The sequence below is a fragment of the Bubalus bubalis genome, chromosome 1 (assembly GCF_019923935.1).
Source record: "Bubalus bubalis isolate 160015118507 breed Murrah chromosome 1, NDDB_SH_1, whole genome shotgun sequence".
NCBI lineage: Eukaryota > Metazoa > Chordata > Mammalia > Artiodactyla > Bovidae > Bubalus > Bubalus bubalis.
Genome location: NC_059157.1, coordinates 26,381,139 through 26,395,828, shown reverse-complemented (window position 1 = coordinate 26,395,828; position 14,690 = coordinate 26,381,139). Strand labels below are relative to the sequence as shown.

At 38.2% G+C, this 14,690-nt stretch overlaps 1 protein-coding gene and 2 non-coding genes across 3 annotated transcripts; all 3 read left to right on the top strand.

Moving 5' to 3' along the window:
* Positions 1-298: 298 nt before the first annotated feature.
* On the top strand, positions 299-14,233 carry FRG1 (FSHD region gene 1). The gene is made up of 9 exons (XM_006080133.4): positions 299-563; positions 4,807-4,877; positions 6,200-6,325; positions 7,532-7,589; positions 7,915-8,029; positions 9,629-9,733; positions 11,981-12,072; positions 12,773-12,883; positions 14,104-14,233. The coding sequence occupies exons 1-9, from the start codon at positions 502-504 to the stop codon at positions 14,138-14,140; spliced, it is 777 nt and encodes a 258-aa protein (XP_006080195.1). The 5' UTR covers positions 299-501; the 3' UTR covers positions 14,141-14,233.
* Positions 8,359-8,438, top strand: LOC112587456. The gene has a single exon (XR_003111959.1). It is a non-coding gene; the product is annotated as a small nucleolar RNA U2-19 (small nucleolar RNA).
* LOC112587455 lies at positions 8,552-8,624 on the top strand. The gene has a single exon (XR_003111958.2). It is a non-coding gene; the product is annotated as a small nucleolar RNA U2-30 (small nucleolar RNA).
* Positions 14,234-14,690: the final 457 nt, after the last annotated feature.

Sequence of the window (14,690 nt, the reverse complement as noted above, 5' to 3'; positions counted from 1 at the left end):
AGGCCAAACAATGCGCCCTGTGTTACACAACGCCCCCGCCGCACACGTGGGCCCAGCCCTTAGCTGCGGGCGCACAGTCAGAACCAGTCCATGGAGCGGCTTCGGGAGCGTTGATTTGAGTCAAAGCATCCCTGAGCTAATTACCGCCTCCTCCCAAGACCTCGCAGGCGGACTCTCTCTCCAGAGCGGCTCCAGTCGCCCAGCTCGGCTGCGAGACCCGTCGAGTCCACCAGAGGGCGCGTCTCCCCGGCTTCCGCATTCGGAAAAGCCCGTTCTCAGGGCGCAGGCAAAAAAAGAAACGCGGGTCTATTTCGGCCCTCTGCGGATGCCGTACCCAGGCTGTAAACAGGAAGTGGAACTCTATTTGGGACTTGACGTTGGGGTGAAAAAAGGCCAGGGGCCGGGGGGAGACGCGCCCTCTCTGGTGGAGCGTACGTTTTGGTGGAACTTTTGTGCCTCCGTCGCCCGCTCCTGCTCCGGTTCACGTCTTTTGCCACGACCATGGCCGAGTACTCCTATGTGAAGTCCACCAAACTCGTGCTCAAGGGAACCAAGGCCAAGAGGTAAGGACGCGGATTTGCGTGGGAGATTCTCGCCCTCTTTCTTGACGTCGCTCAGCCTTCCCCTCCCTGGGGCGAGTGTCCTGGGGCCGCTGGCAGCCGTCATTCAGGTTCCCAGTCCTTGGGCCTGGCCTCTTGCCGTGATGCTCAGATGTCAGCGCCCACCTCGGGGACCAGGAGCCACAAGGTCGGATTTCCCTTCATGAGCCCCCACCTCCAGACCTATGCTTGGTAGGGCTGTGTTAGTCTGATCGTATGGGTTATAAAAGTAACTTCTTTTATTAGGGATAACTGTTTTCATCATTGCCTCCATGCCACCTTTAAAAAAATAATAATTTTAATGCACTATGCAGATACGGATTTTGAAAAGGCTGTGGGTTCGAATCTGGACTCCACCAAGTACTAATCTTGTGGCAGGTTCCTTAGTATCTTTGAGATTCCTCTTGGGAGGGGATTAGTGATACTCCAAAAGGGTTGTTTTGAGGGTTAAACGAGGTGACGTGTACAGTAAATAAGTAGAGCCAAATGCAAGGAAGAAGTTACCCTGGTGATTTATGAGATTTTTTAGGAAAATATATCTGGCCACTCATACCTACACCTTTTTTTTAACTAGTAGATTTGCTCAGGGTTGATCATTTAACAAATGCTGAGCATTTCATCCTGGTCTCAGTGATAAGAGTTTTAGGTACTTTTAGATGGGATGGAAAGAAAGTGTCAGGAAGCAAACTGAAGCCACGACTCTTAAGAACTGTGCCTAGCAGTCTGGGATTAAGAATTTATCCTGAATACATGCGAAACTGTTACTGTCTGAATTCATAGGGAGGAGAGAGTTAGCTTGTGAAAGCTTATTTTGTGATGAAAATACAAACAAGTGTGTCTTATAATCATTATAACTGTCAATATAAACACACATGTAGCATTTCATATGTGCCAAGAACTGTTGTAAGCAATACCTATTAACTTTTTAAAAAGTCACTCTTGGGCTTTTTATTGTTGAGATATACTACATATACTATAAAATTCGCCCTTTTAAAGTAGAATTCAGTGGTTTTTAGTATATTCACAAGGCTCAGCACTGTTGAGTTGCTGAACATTTTCATCCTCTAAGAAGGAAGCCCCACCATCATTAGCAGTCACTCCACCTTCTGCTCCAGAGAAGGCAATGGCACCCCACTCCAGTACTCTTGCCTGGAAAATCCCATGGACGGAGGAGCCTGGTAGGCTGCAGTCCATGGGGTCGCGAAGAGTCGGACAGGACTGAGCGACTTCCCTTTCACTTTTCACTTTCATGCATTGGAGAAGGAAATGGCAACCCACTCCAGTGTTCTTGCCTGGAGAATCCCAGGGACGGGGGAGCCTGGTGGGCTGCCGTCTATGGGGTCGCACAGAGTCGGACACGACTGAAGTGACTTAGCAGCAGCAGCAGCCACGTTCTGCTCATCCACTAATCCCTGGCAACCACTAATCCACCTTTTGTCTGTATCAGTTTGCATCATAAACATTCCATATAAATGGAATCATACAATATGCAGGCTAGGACACAAGTGAACGACTGAACGATACAATATGCAGCATTTTGCATCTGGCTTCTTTTACTTAGGATAACATTCTCAAGATTCATCTATGTTGTATCAGTACTCATTCCTTTTATGGCTGAATAATATTCCATTAAGGGCTTCCCAGGTCTGGAAGGACTAGAAATCTCTTCAAGAAAATTAGAGATACCAAGGGAACATTTCATGTGAAGATGGGCTCAATAAAGGACAGAAATGATATGGACCTAACAAAAGCAGAAGATATTAAGAAGAGGTGGCAGGAATACACAGAAGAACTATGCAAAAAAGATCTTCACGACCCAGATAATCATGGTGTGATCACTCACCTAGAGCCAGACATCCTGGAATGTGAAGTCAAGTGGGCCTTAGAAAGCATCACTATGAATAAAGTTAGTGGAAGTGATAAAATTGCAGTTGAGCTGTTTCAAATCCTAAAAGATGATGCTGTGAAAGTGCTGCACTCAGTATGTCAGGAAATTTAGAAGACTCAGCAGTGGCCACAGGACTGGAAAAGGTCAGTTTTCATTCCAATCCCAAAGAAAGGCAATGCCAAAGAATGCTCAAACTACCACACAATTGCACTCATCTCACATGCTAGTAAAGTAATGCTCAAAATTCTCCAAGCCAGGCTTCAGCAATACGTGAACTGTGAACTTCCAGATGTTCAAGCTGGTTTTAGAAAAGGCAGAGGAACCAGAGATCAAATTGCCAACATCCGCTGGATCATGGAAAAAGCAAGAGAGTTCCAGAAAAACATGTATTTCTGCTTTATTGACTATGCCAAAGCCTTTGACTGTGTGGATCACAATAAACTGTGGAAAATTCTGAAGGAGATGGGAATAGCAGACCACCTGACCTGCCTCCTTAGAAACCTGTATGCAGGTCAGGAAGCAACAGTTAGAACTGGACATGGAACAACAGACTGGTTCCAAATAGGAAAAGGAGTACATCAAGGCTGTATATTGTCACCCTGCTTATTTAATTTATCTGCAGAGTACATCATGAGAAACGCTGGGCTGGATGAAGCACAGGCTGGAATCAAGATTGCCGGGAGAAACATCAATAACCTCAGATATGCAGATGACACCACCCTTATAGCAGAAAGTGAAGAGGAACTAAAAAGCCTCTTGATGAAAGAGGAGAGTGAAAAAGTTGGCTTAAAGCTCAACATTCAGAAAACGAAGATCATGGCATACAGTGCCATCACTTCATGGCAAATAGATGGGGAAACAGTGGAGACAGTGGCTGACTTTATTTTTTGGGGCTCCAAAATCACTGCAGATGGTGATTGAAGCCATGAAATTAAAAGACGCTTACTCCTTGAAAGGAAAGTTGTGACCAATCTAGATAGCATATTAAAAAGCAGAGACATTACTTTGTCAACCAAGGTCCATCCAGTCAAGGCTATGGTTTTTCCAGTGGTCATGTATGGATGTGAGAGTTGGACTATTAAGAAAGATGAGCACTAAAGAATGGACACTTTTGAACTGTGGTGTTGGAGAAGACTCTTGAGAATCCCTTGGACTGCAAGGAGATCCAACCAGTCCATTGATCAGTCCTGGGTGTTCATTGGAAGGACTGATGCTAAATATGAAACTCCAATACTTTGGCCACCTCATGTGAAGAGCTGACTCATTTGAAAAGACCCTGATGCTGGGAGGGATTGGGGGCAGGAGGAGAAGGGGACAACAGAGGATGAGATGATTGGATGGCATCACCGAGTCAATGGACATGAGTTTGAGTGAACTCCAGGAGTTGATGATGGACAGGGAGGCCTGGCGTGCTGCAGTTCGTGGGGTCGCAAAGAGTCGGACACGACTGAGTGACTGAACTGAACTGAACTGAAGGTCGCTCAGTGGTAAAGAATCTGCCTCCCAATGCAGGAGACGCAGATTTGATCCCTGGGTGAGGAAGGTCCCCTGGAGAAGGAAATGGCAGCCCACTCCAGTATTCTTGCCTGGGAAATCCCATGGACAGAGTAGCTTGGTGGGCCACAGTCCATGGGGTTGCACATAGTCAGACACGCCTGAATGGCTAAACTACCACCAGTGCTCCATTGTATGGACATAACACATTTTGTTTATCCATTCATTAGTTGATGGACATTTGGGTTTCCATTTTGGGGACTCTTATGAATAATGCTGCTATGAATATTCTTACGCAAGTTTCTGTGCAGACCTGTGTTTTCATTTCTCTTGGGTGTAAACCTAGGAGGAGAATCGTTAGATCCTGTGGTTTCCATAAACCTAATTCCATGTTTAACTTTTCAAGAACTCCAAACTCTTCTGGTTGCATCATTTTACATTTCACAAGTAATGTATGAAGATTATGCCTTAACTCCTAATCCTTACAGTAAGAGTTGGATTAAATTTTTATCCTCATTTGTATAGGTGGGGAAATTGACATTAAGTAAATCCTCCAAAAAAATCACAGAGCTAAGAAATGACAGAATCATGATTCTAAAAGGCAGTCTGGCTCCTGAGTCTGTTTTCTTTAACTGTAATACAATATGAACAGGATCAGAAGTAACTTCTCTGTATTAGAAGTAAGAGGGTATATCAAGGTATGTTATTGTAGATCAGTAATTTATATATTAGTGTACATCTTAGAAGAGTCTTCTAAGATTCCATCTTACATTCAGTATGCAAATCAATATATCTAAACTCATCTATATAAATTATCTCCTGTAGTAAGAAGAAAAAGAGCAAAGAGAAGAAGAGAAAAAGAGAAGAAGATGAAGAAACTCAGCTTGATATTGTTGGTGAGTTAATTTTCTATTACTTCATTCTGAGAAAAGTTAGCACTGGTCGAGATCCCCTTAAAAATATTTTCCTAGTAGGGATAAGTAGTAAAAAGAAAGTAGAAGGAATTTATGGCCAACTCACATTTGTCTTAAAAGTGCTCAAATATTGGAGTTATAGGTCGCTTTTATCTTCTAGCACAGTCGCTGTCTGATGCCTTTTCTTCATCATCAGAACAAAGCACAGGAGAGAGGAGACTTAGGGGTCCGGCTTAATAGGTGCCATCGTTAGACTGCTCAATAGCCCAGAGACTCTGATGTATCATTTTAAAGGCCTGGTGCATATAAATATCATTTAACCAAATGTATTTTACAAATTACTTTCTCTCTTTTTATCATATTGATATGCAGTTGTCCTATCACTATTGATGAATAGACTTTCTTTCTCATTAAAGTGCTTTGCTGTCTTTGTCAAAAATCAGTTGACTTTATAGGTGTTAGTCTACTTCTGGACTCTGTTCCAGCGGTTTGTCTATGGTCTGTTGTTCTATTTATATATTTGTCTTGATTACTGTCATTTCATAAAGTCTTGAAATCAGGTTGTGTGTATCTCCCAGCTTTATACTTCTGTACTTCTTTATACTCTTGCAGATCCTTTGTATTTCCATATAAATTTTATAATCAATGTATTGCTTTCTACAGTAAATCCTCTTGGATTGACTGTATTGAATTGACTGTATTGAATTTAGAAACTAAGTCATGTGGGGAGAATCAACATGAAGTGTACTTGGTCAGTATAGCACAGAACATATAAAATACAAATAATTTTCTATCACTAACTACTACCTTTTTAATAAAGAATGAATGATCATAGGATGTTGATGATTCTGAGTAAAACATTTTTTTTGTACTGAAAACAATTATAAGTCAGAAATAACTCAAATTATCTTGCAAACCTCTCACTAAATTATCTGAATTGTAGTAAAATATACCTAACATAAAATCCATTGCTTTAGCTGTTTTTAAGTGTACAGCTCAGTGTCATTAAGCGCATACCCACTGCTGGCAGCCGTCACCACCACCCGTCTTCAATTCAAGATGGATTTTTTTCATCTTACAAAACTGAAACTTTTCACCCATTAAACTATAAATGCCCATACCTCACTCTCCCCTAGTCCCTAGCAACCACCATCCTGTTTTTTATCTCTCTGAATTCAACTACTCTAGAACTGCAAAATTAAAAACAAAAAAAAGTTAATAAGTTATAATGACAACAGCAGCAAGTAAGAACCTCCTGTCAGAAATACAAAATGTAAATTTAAATGACTGATTTTATCTTTTAGGAGTCTGGTGGACAGTCACAAACTTTGGTGAGATTTCAGGAACCATAGCAATTGAAATGGATAAAGGAACCTACATACATGCACTCGACAATGGACTCTTTACCCTGGGAGCTCCGCATAAAGAAGGTTTGTGTCTGGTAGAGGCAATGGGATGGAAAAGGCCACTTGAAGTTAATATTTTACGGCGTTCATTCACTTAGGCTAAATTCTAATAGCAAATATATGCCAGAGGAGTGAATCCATTGACTTGACTCTTCCACTTTTTTCCTTCCTCACTAGTTACATTATTGGCAACTCCCTCTTTCCAGTGTAAGCATTTGAAAACATTCTGTGAGTTCCAAAAGGGTATCCATGGCAATCAAACTAATGTGAATAATTGAAATAATAAAAGGAAAGAAAAAGAAAACCTAGATGAGTCCAAAGTTTGAATTCCTTTACTCTTTAGACCTTTTGCCACAGCTAACCCGGGGCACTGTTAATCTGAAGTTTTCTCTTTTCTTTTAGCCCATGGGAAGAAGCACTAATGAGACACGAAGTAATTAGAAAATTACTAAGAGCTTTTTGTCCAAATGGTCATCCCTTGAATAAATTAAAGCATTTTAGTTTTTTAAACATTAAGTGCTTATTTGTGCTGACTGCATTTTAAAACACAAAGAGATAGTATCTTGGAAGTAACTAAATAAATAAGCATCATGCTGACCTATCTCATTAGATATGTAAAACTAAACTTTAGTTTTTTTGGTTTTTTTAACATGTTCTCATTGACTGTTAGAGACTTTCTAACAAACTAAAGTTTAGTTTTACATATAGAAGGTAAAGTATTCTCTCTCGCTCGCTCTTTTTTTTGAGGGGGGGGCTTAAAATAACACAATTTATTATCACACAACTGTAGAGGTCAGAAGTCCAAAGTGAGTCTTGATGATCTAGAATCAAGATGTTAACAGAGCTACATTTGAAGATAAAGTAACTCTTGATACTATGAATTCTATGTCGTGTGTTAAGTTATTCAGTCATGTCTGACTCTTTGTGACCCTGTGCACTGTAGCCCACCAGGCTCCTCTGTCCATGGGATTCTGCAGGCAAGAATACTAGAGTGGGTTACCTTTTCCTACTCCAAGGGATCTTCCCAACCCAGGGATTGAACCCACATCTGCTTTGTTGGCAGGTGGGTTCTTCACTGTCTGAACCACCAGGATACTGTATTATAATTATATAATATTCTTACATTTGTTTTTAAAAGAGAAAGAGCTACCTTTTTTTAAGCTAAAGAGTATTTTTCCATGTATATTTATAAGAAATGTCATATTTACTTCAAAATGTTTTCTCTTGTAGTTGATGAGGGCCCTAGTCCTCCAGAGCAGTTTACAGCTGTCAAATTGTCTGATTCCAGGTAAGCTTGAGTTGAACTATAATTAATACACTGTAATACAACATGATACATTATAATAGAATATATCCATTAAAAGTGGTGTTTTTGAAGAATAATGAATTTGGGAAAATGTTTGCTGCATAATGTATTATATAGTACTTGTACTTAAAAAGTAGAATATTAACCTGTATGCACAGAACCACATTGTCCAGTATGGTAGCCACTTGCCACACATGGCTTTTGAACATTGGAACTGTGGTTAATCTGAATTTTATACACACGTTTTTATGTTCCACATTTAATTTTTTCTCAGTTTTTAACATTTAACTATTTTATTAATCTGAAGAATTGCCCTGAAATCTGGCTATGGGAAATACCTTGGTATAAATTCAGATGGACTTGTTGTTGGGCGTTCAGATGCAATTGGACCTAGAGAGCAGTGGGAACCCGTCTTTCAAGATGTAAGTACTATTATTTTTTGTTTACAAGCTCCCAGTGTAAGAGAAAGTCTCTAACAGTCAACGAGAGCATATTTTCAGGGAAAACAAAAGTAGAGTGCAATAATATAATGCATTAAATTTTTTAAAACTAACATGAATTCATAACCTTCAAAAGATCTCAAAAAATAGTGCAACACAGGAAAAAAAAAAAAACACAACAATCAACAGAGTGAAAAGACATGCTATGGACTAGGGAAAAGTACTTACAAGCTAGATATCTGTTAAAGCATTAATGTACAAAATATATAAGAAACTCATTCAAGTCTCTGAGATCTGCTCTTACAGAAGTGGATCAGTGATGAAAATAGCCAAATCTGAGCATCAGAAAACCTTTTAGTCTACCTGATACATGATCTCTGTAGTTCTGAGAAGCTAAAGAATTTAAAATGAAGTGTGTGTGTGTGTGTGTAAAGGTGACAGCAGATAACTGAGGACTTTACTGATGGGTGAGTTGTGTGTGTGTATGAAAGGCTGATCAGTTCTGAGCAATGATGAAAAGGTTTTATTACTATGGACCTTTATAACTGTGAAGGTTTCTACACTTGATCTGAGCTCAGAATTTTAAAAAAACATTCAGTAGCAAAAACAACAACAAAAAAATTTTTTATTGGCAAAGAAACTGAATAGCTATTTCTCATTATATCAACAGAAAAGGCCAGCATATCATAAGGCAATATGATGAGTCAGATACTACCATCATACAGAATTTTAGGGATTTTCATTTCACTTTATTTTGGGGGAAGACACTAAGTTTTAAAATTTTAAAGAAAGACTTAAAAGTCCCTGGTATAACAAGTAAAACTTTAACGCAGAAAAGGGACTCAGCAGAAAAATCAGCAGCACAGATTTAAATCACCTTGGACTAAATCACAGTCACATCCCAGCTCACCAAGAGTCATGCAGATGACAGAAAACTCAGCCCTCACTCCCTCAAATAAGAAATTAAGTCAAACTCATGTTATTAGCACTTTGGTCACTGGTTATGATAGATGATTAAATTCTTCCTACACCCAAAAGTCCCTCACACATTGATTCTTAAAAGTTCTGAGCAATAAATTCAAAGGCATCGAAGGCTAGCTTTTCTATTCTTTTTCTGCATTTCTTTTTTTTTTAATGTTATTGAAGTATAATTGATTATACTTCAACTATTATTTTTTTTTATATTTTCTAATTATGGAGTAAAATCTTAAAGTATTACTATTTGAGTAAAATACATTATATTTTTTTTTCTTTAAAGCTAATTAAAAAAAAAAACTGACTAAATCAATTATATCCCAGTAAATCTTAGAGACCAAAGGAAATAATTATTTTCCATATAGTTAGAATTTAGTCCTACTAAACCTACTAATAGAATATATTAAAAGTAGTTAATGTGATTATCTTTGAGTAGTAAGATTATAAATGATTCTGATTTGCTTTTCTGTGTTTTTTTTTCTAGGTTTTCTTCACATTCTTGTTCCTGATTCCTTTTAGATTTGGGAAGGAATCAGTTCAATCTCAAGACTTAAGAATCTTTTTGCAGATATTCTTATAACTTACTTCTTATTTTGTTTCATTTAGGGGAAAATGGCTTTACTGGCCTCCAATAGCTGTTTTATTAGATGCAATGAAGCAGGTGATATAGAAGCCAAAAGTAAAACGGCAGGAGAAGAAGAAATGATAAAGGTAATCATGAGAATTTTCTATAGACTAATGCACGTCACATATATGGTGTTTAAAATGTTGCAGTCTGATCCACACTCACTGTGTGTAATGCGTTAATTAGTGAGGGCCATGGTGGAAGGCAGAAAGAAATGAAAAAAAGCCTTTTTTAAAGTGGCCTAATCCTTATAAATAAAGCATAAAAATCCACGTTACATTTTCTCTACTATCAGCATAACTTAAATGCATCTATCAAGTATGTGTATACATGTTGTTTTAAATTCTGTGTCATATATTTGATTCTACTTTTTAAATATTCTCAGTTTTCATAATCTTCAGTTTTACACTCTTACAGTATTCTTTTTAACCTCAAAAATATCGCTACTCTTTTGAAACAAGAATGTTAATACCAGTAACTCTTCCTTTCATCATTTGGAGTTGATTGATGGAGAAAGAAATACCATTCTAGATAGCTCAGGAATTAGAAGTTTTAGTATATCTTCCATAGTTTTCTCAAAAGCCATTTTCATTGCTAAAAATATCCAAAAAAATTTAAATCTAAAACCTAGATTTTGTTTTGTTGTAATTTTTAAAAGTGTTAGTCATAATATTTTTCAATTATTCAATACATAAAACTAAAGCAAATAGCTCCAGGCACATGCATGATTGTCTTTAGTGTTCCCATAAGATAGTTACTATTATCTTTTAACTGTCCAGGGGAGGAACAGCCTCTAACTATCCTTAAATCCTCACTGTTTTGATCAGTCACTGCACGAAGTCACACAGCTAAAGTGGAGACAGAATGCGTACCCAGGCCCAACTGACCCTAGAAGTTACATTCCACAGCACATTGCTTCTCCGAAAGCAAGTCACTAGAAAAATGCTGGTGGGGCATTCTCTGGTGGTCTGGTGGTTAAGACTCCAGGCTTCCACTGCAGGGGCACGGGTTCTATCCCTGGTTAGGGAACTAAGATGATCCCACTCACCTATTTATTTCATTTTTAATTATATTTAATTTTTTGTATCATGTTTAAATTGTTTACTTGGATTACATTATAAAAGTATGATTAATGAAGACAAACAGTGCAACTCTATGAGCAGTACTTTGCACAACTACAGAAGGAAAAAAAACTTATGCTGTATTTATCAACAGTTGCAGCTGTTTTTATATGAAGTACCTGTCAGGTTTCCCTGGGTCTGTTTGGTTAGGCAGGTACCTGGAACCTCTGAGCAGCGATAATCAGGACTCGGTCCACCCTCCCTTCCACATTGCAGGCTCTGCTTGTCTGTGTCAGCGTCCACCTTCATAGACTTGCCTTATCTACCAGAACACACCCCTTCCTGCCAAGGGCAGTATAGTGTCGCAGTACAGGATTTCCACAGCTCTTAGAGGACTCCTCCAGCCAGAGTGGTTGCACACATATTAATCGCACATGCCTTATTATTGCCTACAACTTTCGAAGCAGTCTTGGAACGTGCTCTAAGCCACAGAGATCACTTTCAAGATGTTGGTCCTTTGGGTTGCAGATGCCAGTTCCTTGGCCCTGAATTCTATCCCCTTCCTGCCCCACTCCATTCTCCAGGCAAGAATACTGGAGTGGGTAGCCATTCTCTTCTCCACGGGATCTTCCCCACCCAGGGATCGAACCCCAGGCTCCTGCATTGCAGGCAGTCTTCTCCATCTAAGCCACCAGGGAAGCCCTTTGCCCTACTCAGTTGATCTTAATTGTTATATCTGTGTCAGTTAATCTGTTGCAGGTGATAGTATCTGTCAAAACTTTTGAAGGTAAAAGGATTTAAGAGGGATAAATTCCAATTAGGTAGAAACAAGTTGTGTTACGTCAAAAGCTCTGAAGCATTTGGTAAAAGCCTGTGCATAGTAAAACAGCTACTGTCTTAAACTTTCAGTGTTATAAAGTGTACACTAAATAGCAGGATAATTTGATTCTACTGTATTTAGTTTTGGAGTCAGAATTAAACTAGTTAAATTATTGCCTAATTGGCGTAGTGATATCTGATCTGTAAAATGCTTTTCAAGTAATTTTCTCTTTAGTTTTTCTCATGTAAGGGCTCTAAGGAAACATATAATAGCAATTATTTATGTAAGTTACATATATATATAAACATATCTAGAACTTGTTTTTTTCTGAATCTAACTGCCAAGTTGTTTTCTTCTTTTGTATAAGAAATCATCTAGAATGTTCTTTTGTAATAAGGTGGAGCAGGGGAAGATAAATGTGTAACTTCTGTGTTCTCATCTCCAATATATAGATCAGATCCTGCGCTGAAAGGGAAACTAAGAAAAAAGATGATATTCCAGAAGAAGACAAAGGAAATGTCAAACAGTGTGAAATCAATTACGTGTAGGTATTTTTTTTTCTTTTAGAACCATAGGTTTGGCAGTGACATGCTTCTCAAGACACCTAAAATAAAAGACCTGAAAGACAAGAAAAGACAACATAATACAGACTCTAGGACAGGGCACTGAGCTGAATGCCTCTCGTAAGGATTCAGGTTTCAACATTCCCGTCACCTGGATTGGTCTGTTCTCCCTGCTCAAGGCTTCCCCAGTGGCTCAGTGGTAAAGAATCCGCCTGCCAAGCAGGAGATGCAGGTTCAGTCCCTGGGTCGGGAAGATCCCCTGGAGGAGGGCATGACAACCCACTCCAGTATTCTTGCCTAGAGAATCCCATGGACAGAGGAGCCTGGTGGGCTACCATCCATGGGGTTGCAGAGAGTCAGATGCAACTTAGCAACTAAACAACAGCCCTGCTCTGTAGAGTGCCTGTCACTGTCAGTACATAAAGCCTGTCAAACGTTGCCAGGACACAGCAGACTCCAGCCAACACTCCCAAGTGCTAATTAAGTTTGTAGAGCTACCCAGACAACTGCCTTCTTGATGGTGGGGTAGAAAGGTCATTTTTGTTGTTGAAAAGTTGTAAATTATTTGAGAAAAATAGGGGTTTTGTTAGTAAATGAAAAACTTAAATATTAGTAAGCTTGTTAGTAAACATGTATAATCAAAATTTGAGACATTTTTCAAGAAAGGCATTTTCTTAACAGAAAAAAATTCCAGAGCTTCCAAGACCACAAGCTTAAAATAAGTAAAGAAGACAGTAAAATTCTAAAAAAGGCCCGGAAAGATGGATTCTTGCATGAAACACTTCTGGACAGGTAAGTAAATTTTTATTCATTTCCAACTATTTTCAGTGTCCAATAGAAGTGGTGTATAAACACATGTTCTTTTCTTAATTACTGTAATTTTAAAAAATTGTCTTTATTTCTAAGTTTTGAATGTGGTGGTATTACCTTAAAAGGGACATTGTAAGTCTGGGGAAAGATCACCAGAAAAAATTTTTGGAAATAGCCAGATTCCAAGTGCTTATATATTTTGTTACAAGCAATTCAGGTTTGACCGAAACTACTTCATAAATTCATTTACCATCAACTTTTTTATAACTGTTAAAACCAGGGCTAGCGAGAAATAGTTTGACTAATTTTAAAATTCAGTGGGCTCTGTTAAAAGTACTAGAGGTTTCCAAAAATGAGATAAATGTCAGTTTAAAAATTTCCAAGTATAAACTTGATAAAATTGAAGCACTTTGTTAAGTTGAATTCATACATGTGCAGGATATTCAACATAGCACATTATTAATATTTGTTTATAAGTTCCTATTTAAGAAAGTAGTGTCCTAGATTTCCAACATTAGTAAAATGGTTGGAGAGGCTTAGCTGTGAGCTTACAAGTACACATCAAGTAAGCACCAGATCAGAAGAGAATTTGGTAGTCTGCCACTGTTCAAGTCCTATGTTGCAAAGTTAGCTTTAAGATATTTCTTTAGATTACTTGATAACAACAGTGCTTTATCAGGTGTGTCCTGTTAACCAGTTGATCAAGTGACTACCGAAGACAGCAAATGATGATTATTTCCAGCTGAGCGTATTAACGTACCTATTTCTAGGCAATCAAGAATAGTCAATAAAAGTAATCAGGATATGGAATTGAAAGAAACAGAATAAGGTCTGTGTCCTGTAACCTTTATCACTTACGAAAATACAACATTCCCACCTTATTAAATAGAAGTTTAGGCCATGCTTAAATTTAGAGGCAATTAAAATTGCTGTTATGGATTTTAAAAGCCCTTAGGCAACATGAGTTAAAGATTAGGAAAAGTGTTTTTTGTAAGAATAAAATCCCATGTATTATGAAACATAAAATTGAGAAGTAAACATTTTAATTAAAATATTTTACCATAAGCAGTGTGGTAAGATAATAGCTGAAACTGAGGGCACAATTGCCGAACACAAGTTTATGATTTTAGTAGCAGGTGACCACTATATGACATATTTTCACATAGATTAATTTTTTTATTATTTGTTTTTTGTTTAAACAGGAGAGCCAAATTGAAAGCTGATAGATACTGCAAATGACCAGGATTTTTGTTTCTGTCTTCTCCTTTTGTGTGCTGTTGTTTTTTTTTTTTTTTTTTTTTTTTGAGTAATAAAACCAATGTTTTTACAGAATTATTGGGCTGTTTTGTAATTATTGCTGAACCAGTAGCTAGATTTAACTAAGATTAATCAAGTTTAATTGAGCTTCTCCATGGAGGTACTTGGAAAGTGGCACAGAATTTTTTTTCTTTTCTGGATTTCCTGTCAAAAGGATGAAGTTCTACTGTATGAAACTAATATTTCTTGTGCAGTTTGTGGAAGCTATCTTACTGCTTTACAGTCTTACTTTCCATTTCTTAATACAATAGGTGTCTGAGCAGTGCTTTTAAAAGGAAGTTAGAAACTCCCAGTCCATCAGCAAGGCTTTGATTCTACCTCTGAAACTGCCCAGATCATACACAAGCCAAGCAAATAACAGGATGAGGGGGCTGGACAGAGAGAAAGAAATTGCATTAAGCAGTGGGGTGAAAACAGGAGACATCACAAAAGAGCGAGTAGGTTCAGAACAGAGGCTAAGAGTAAAATTGAG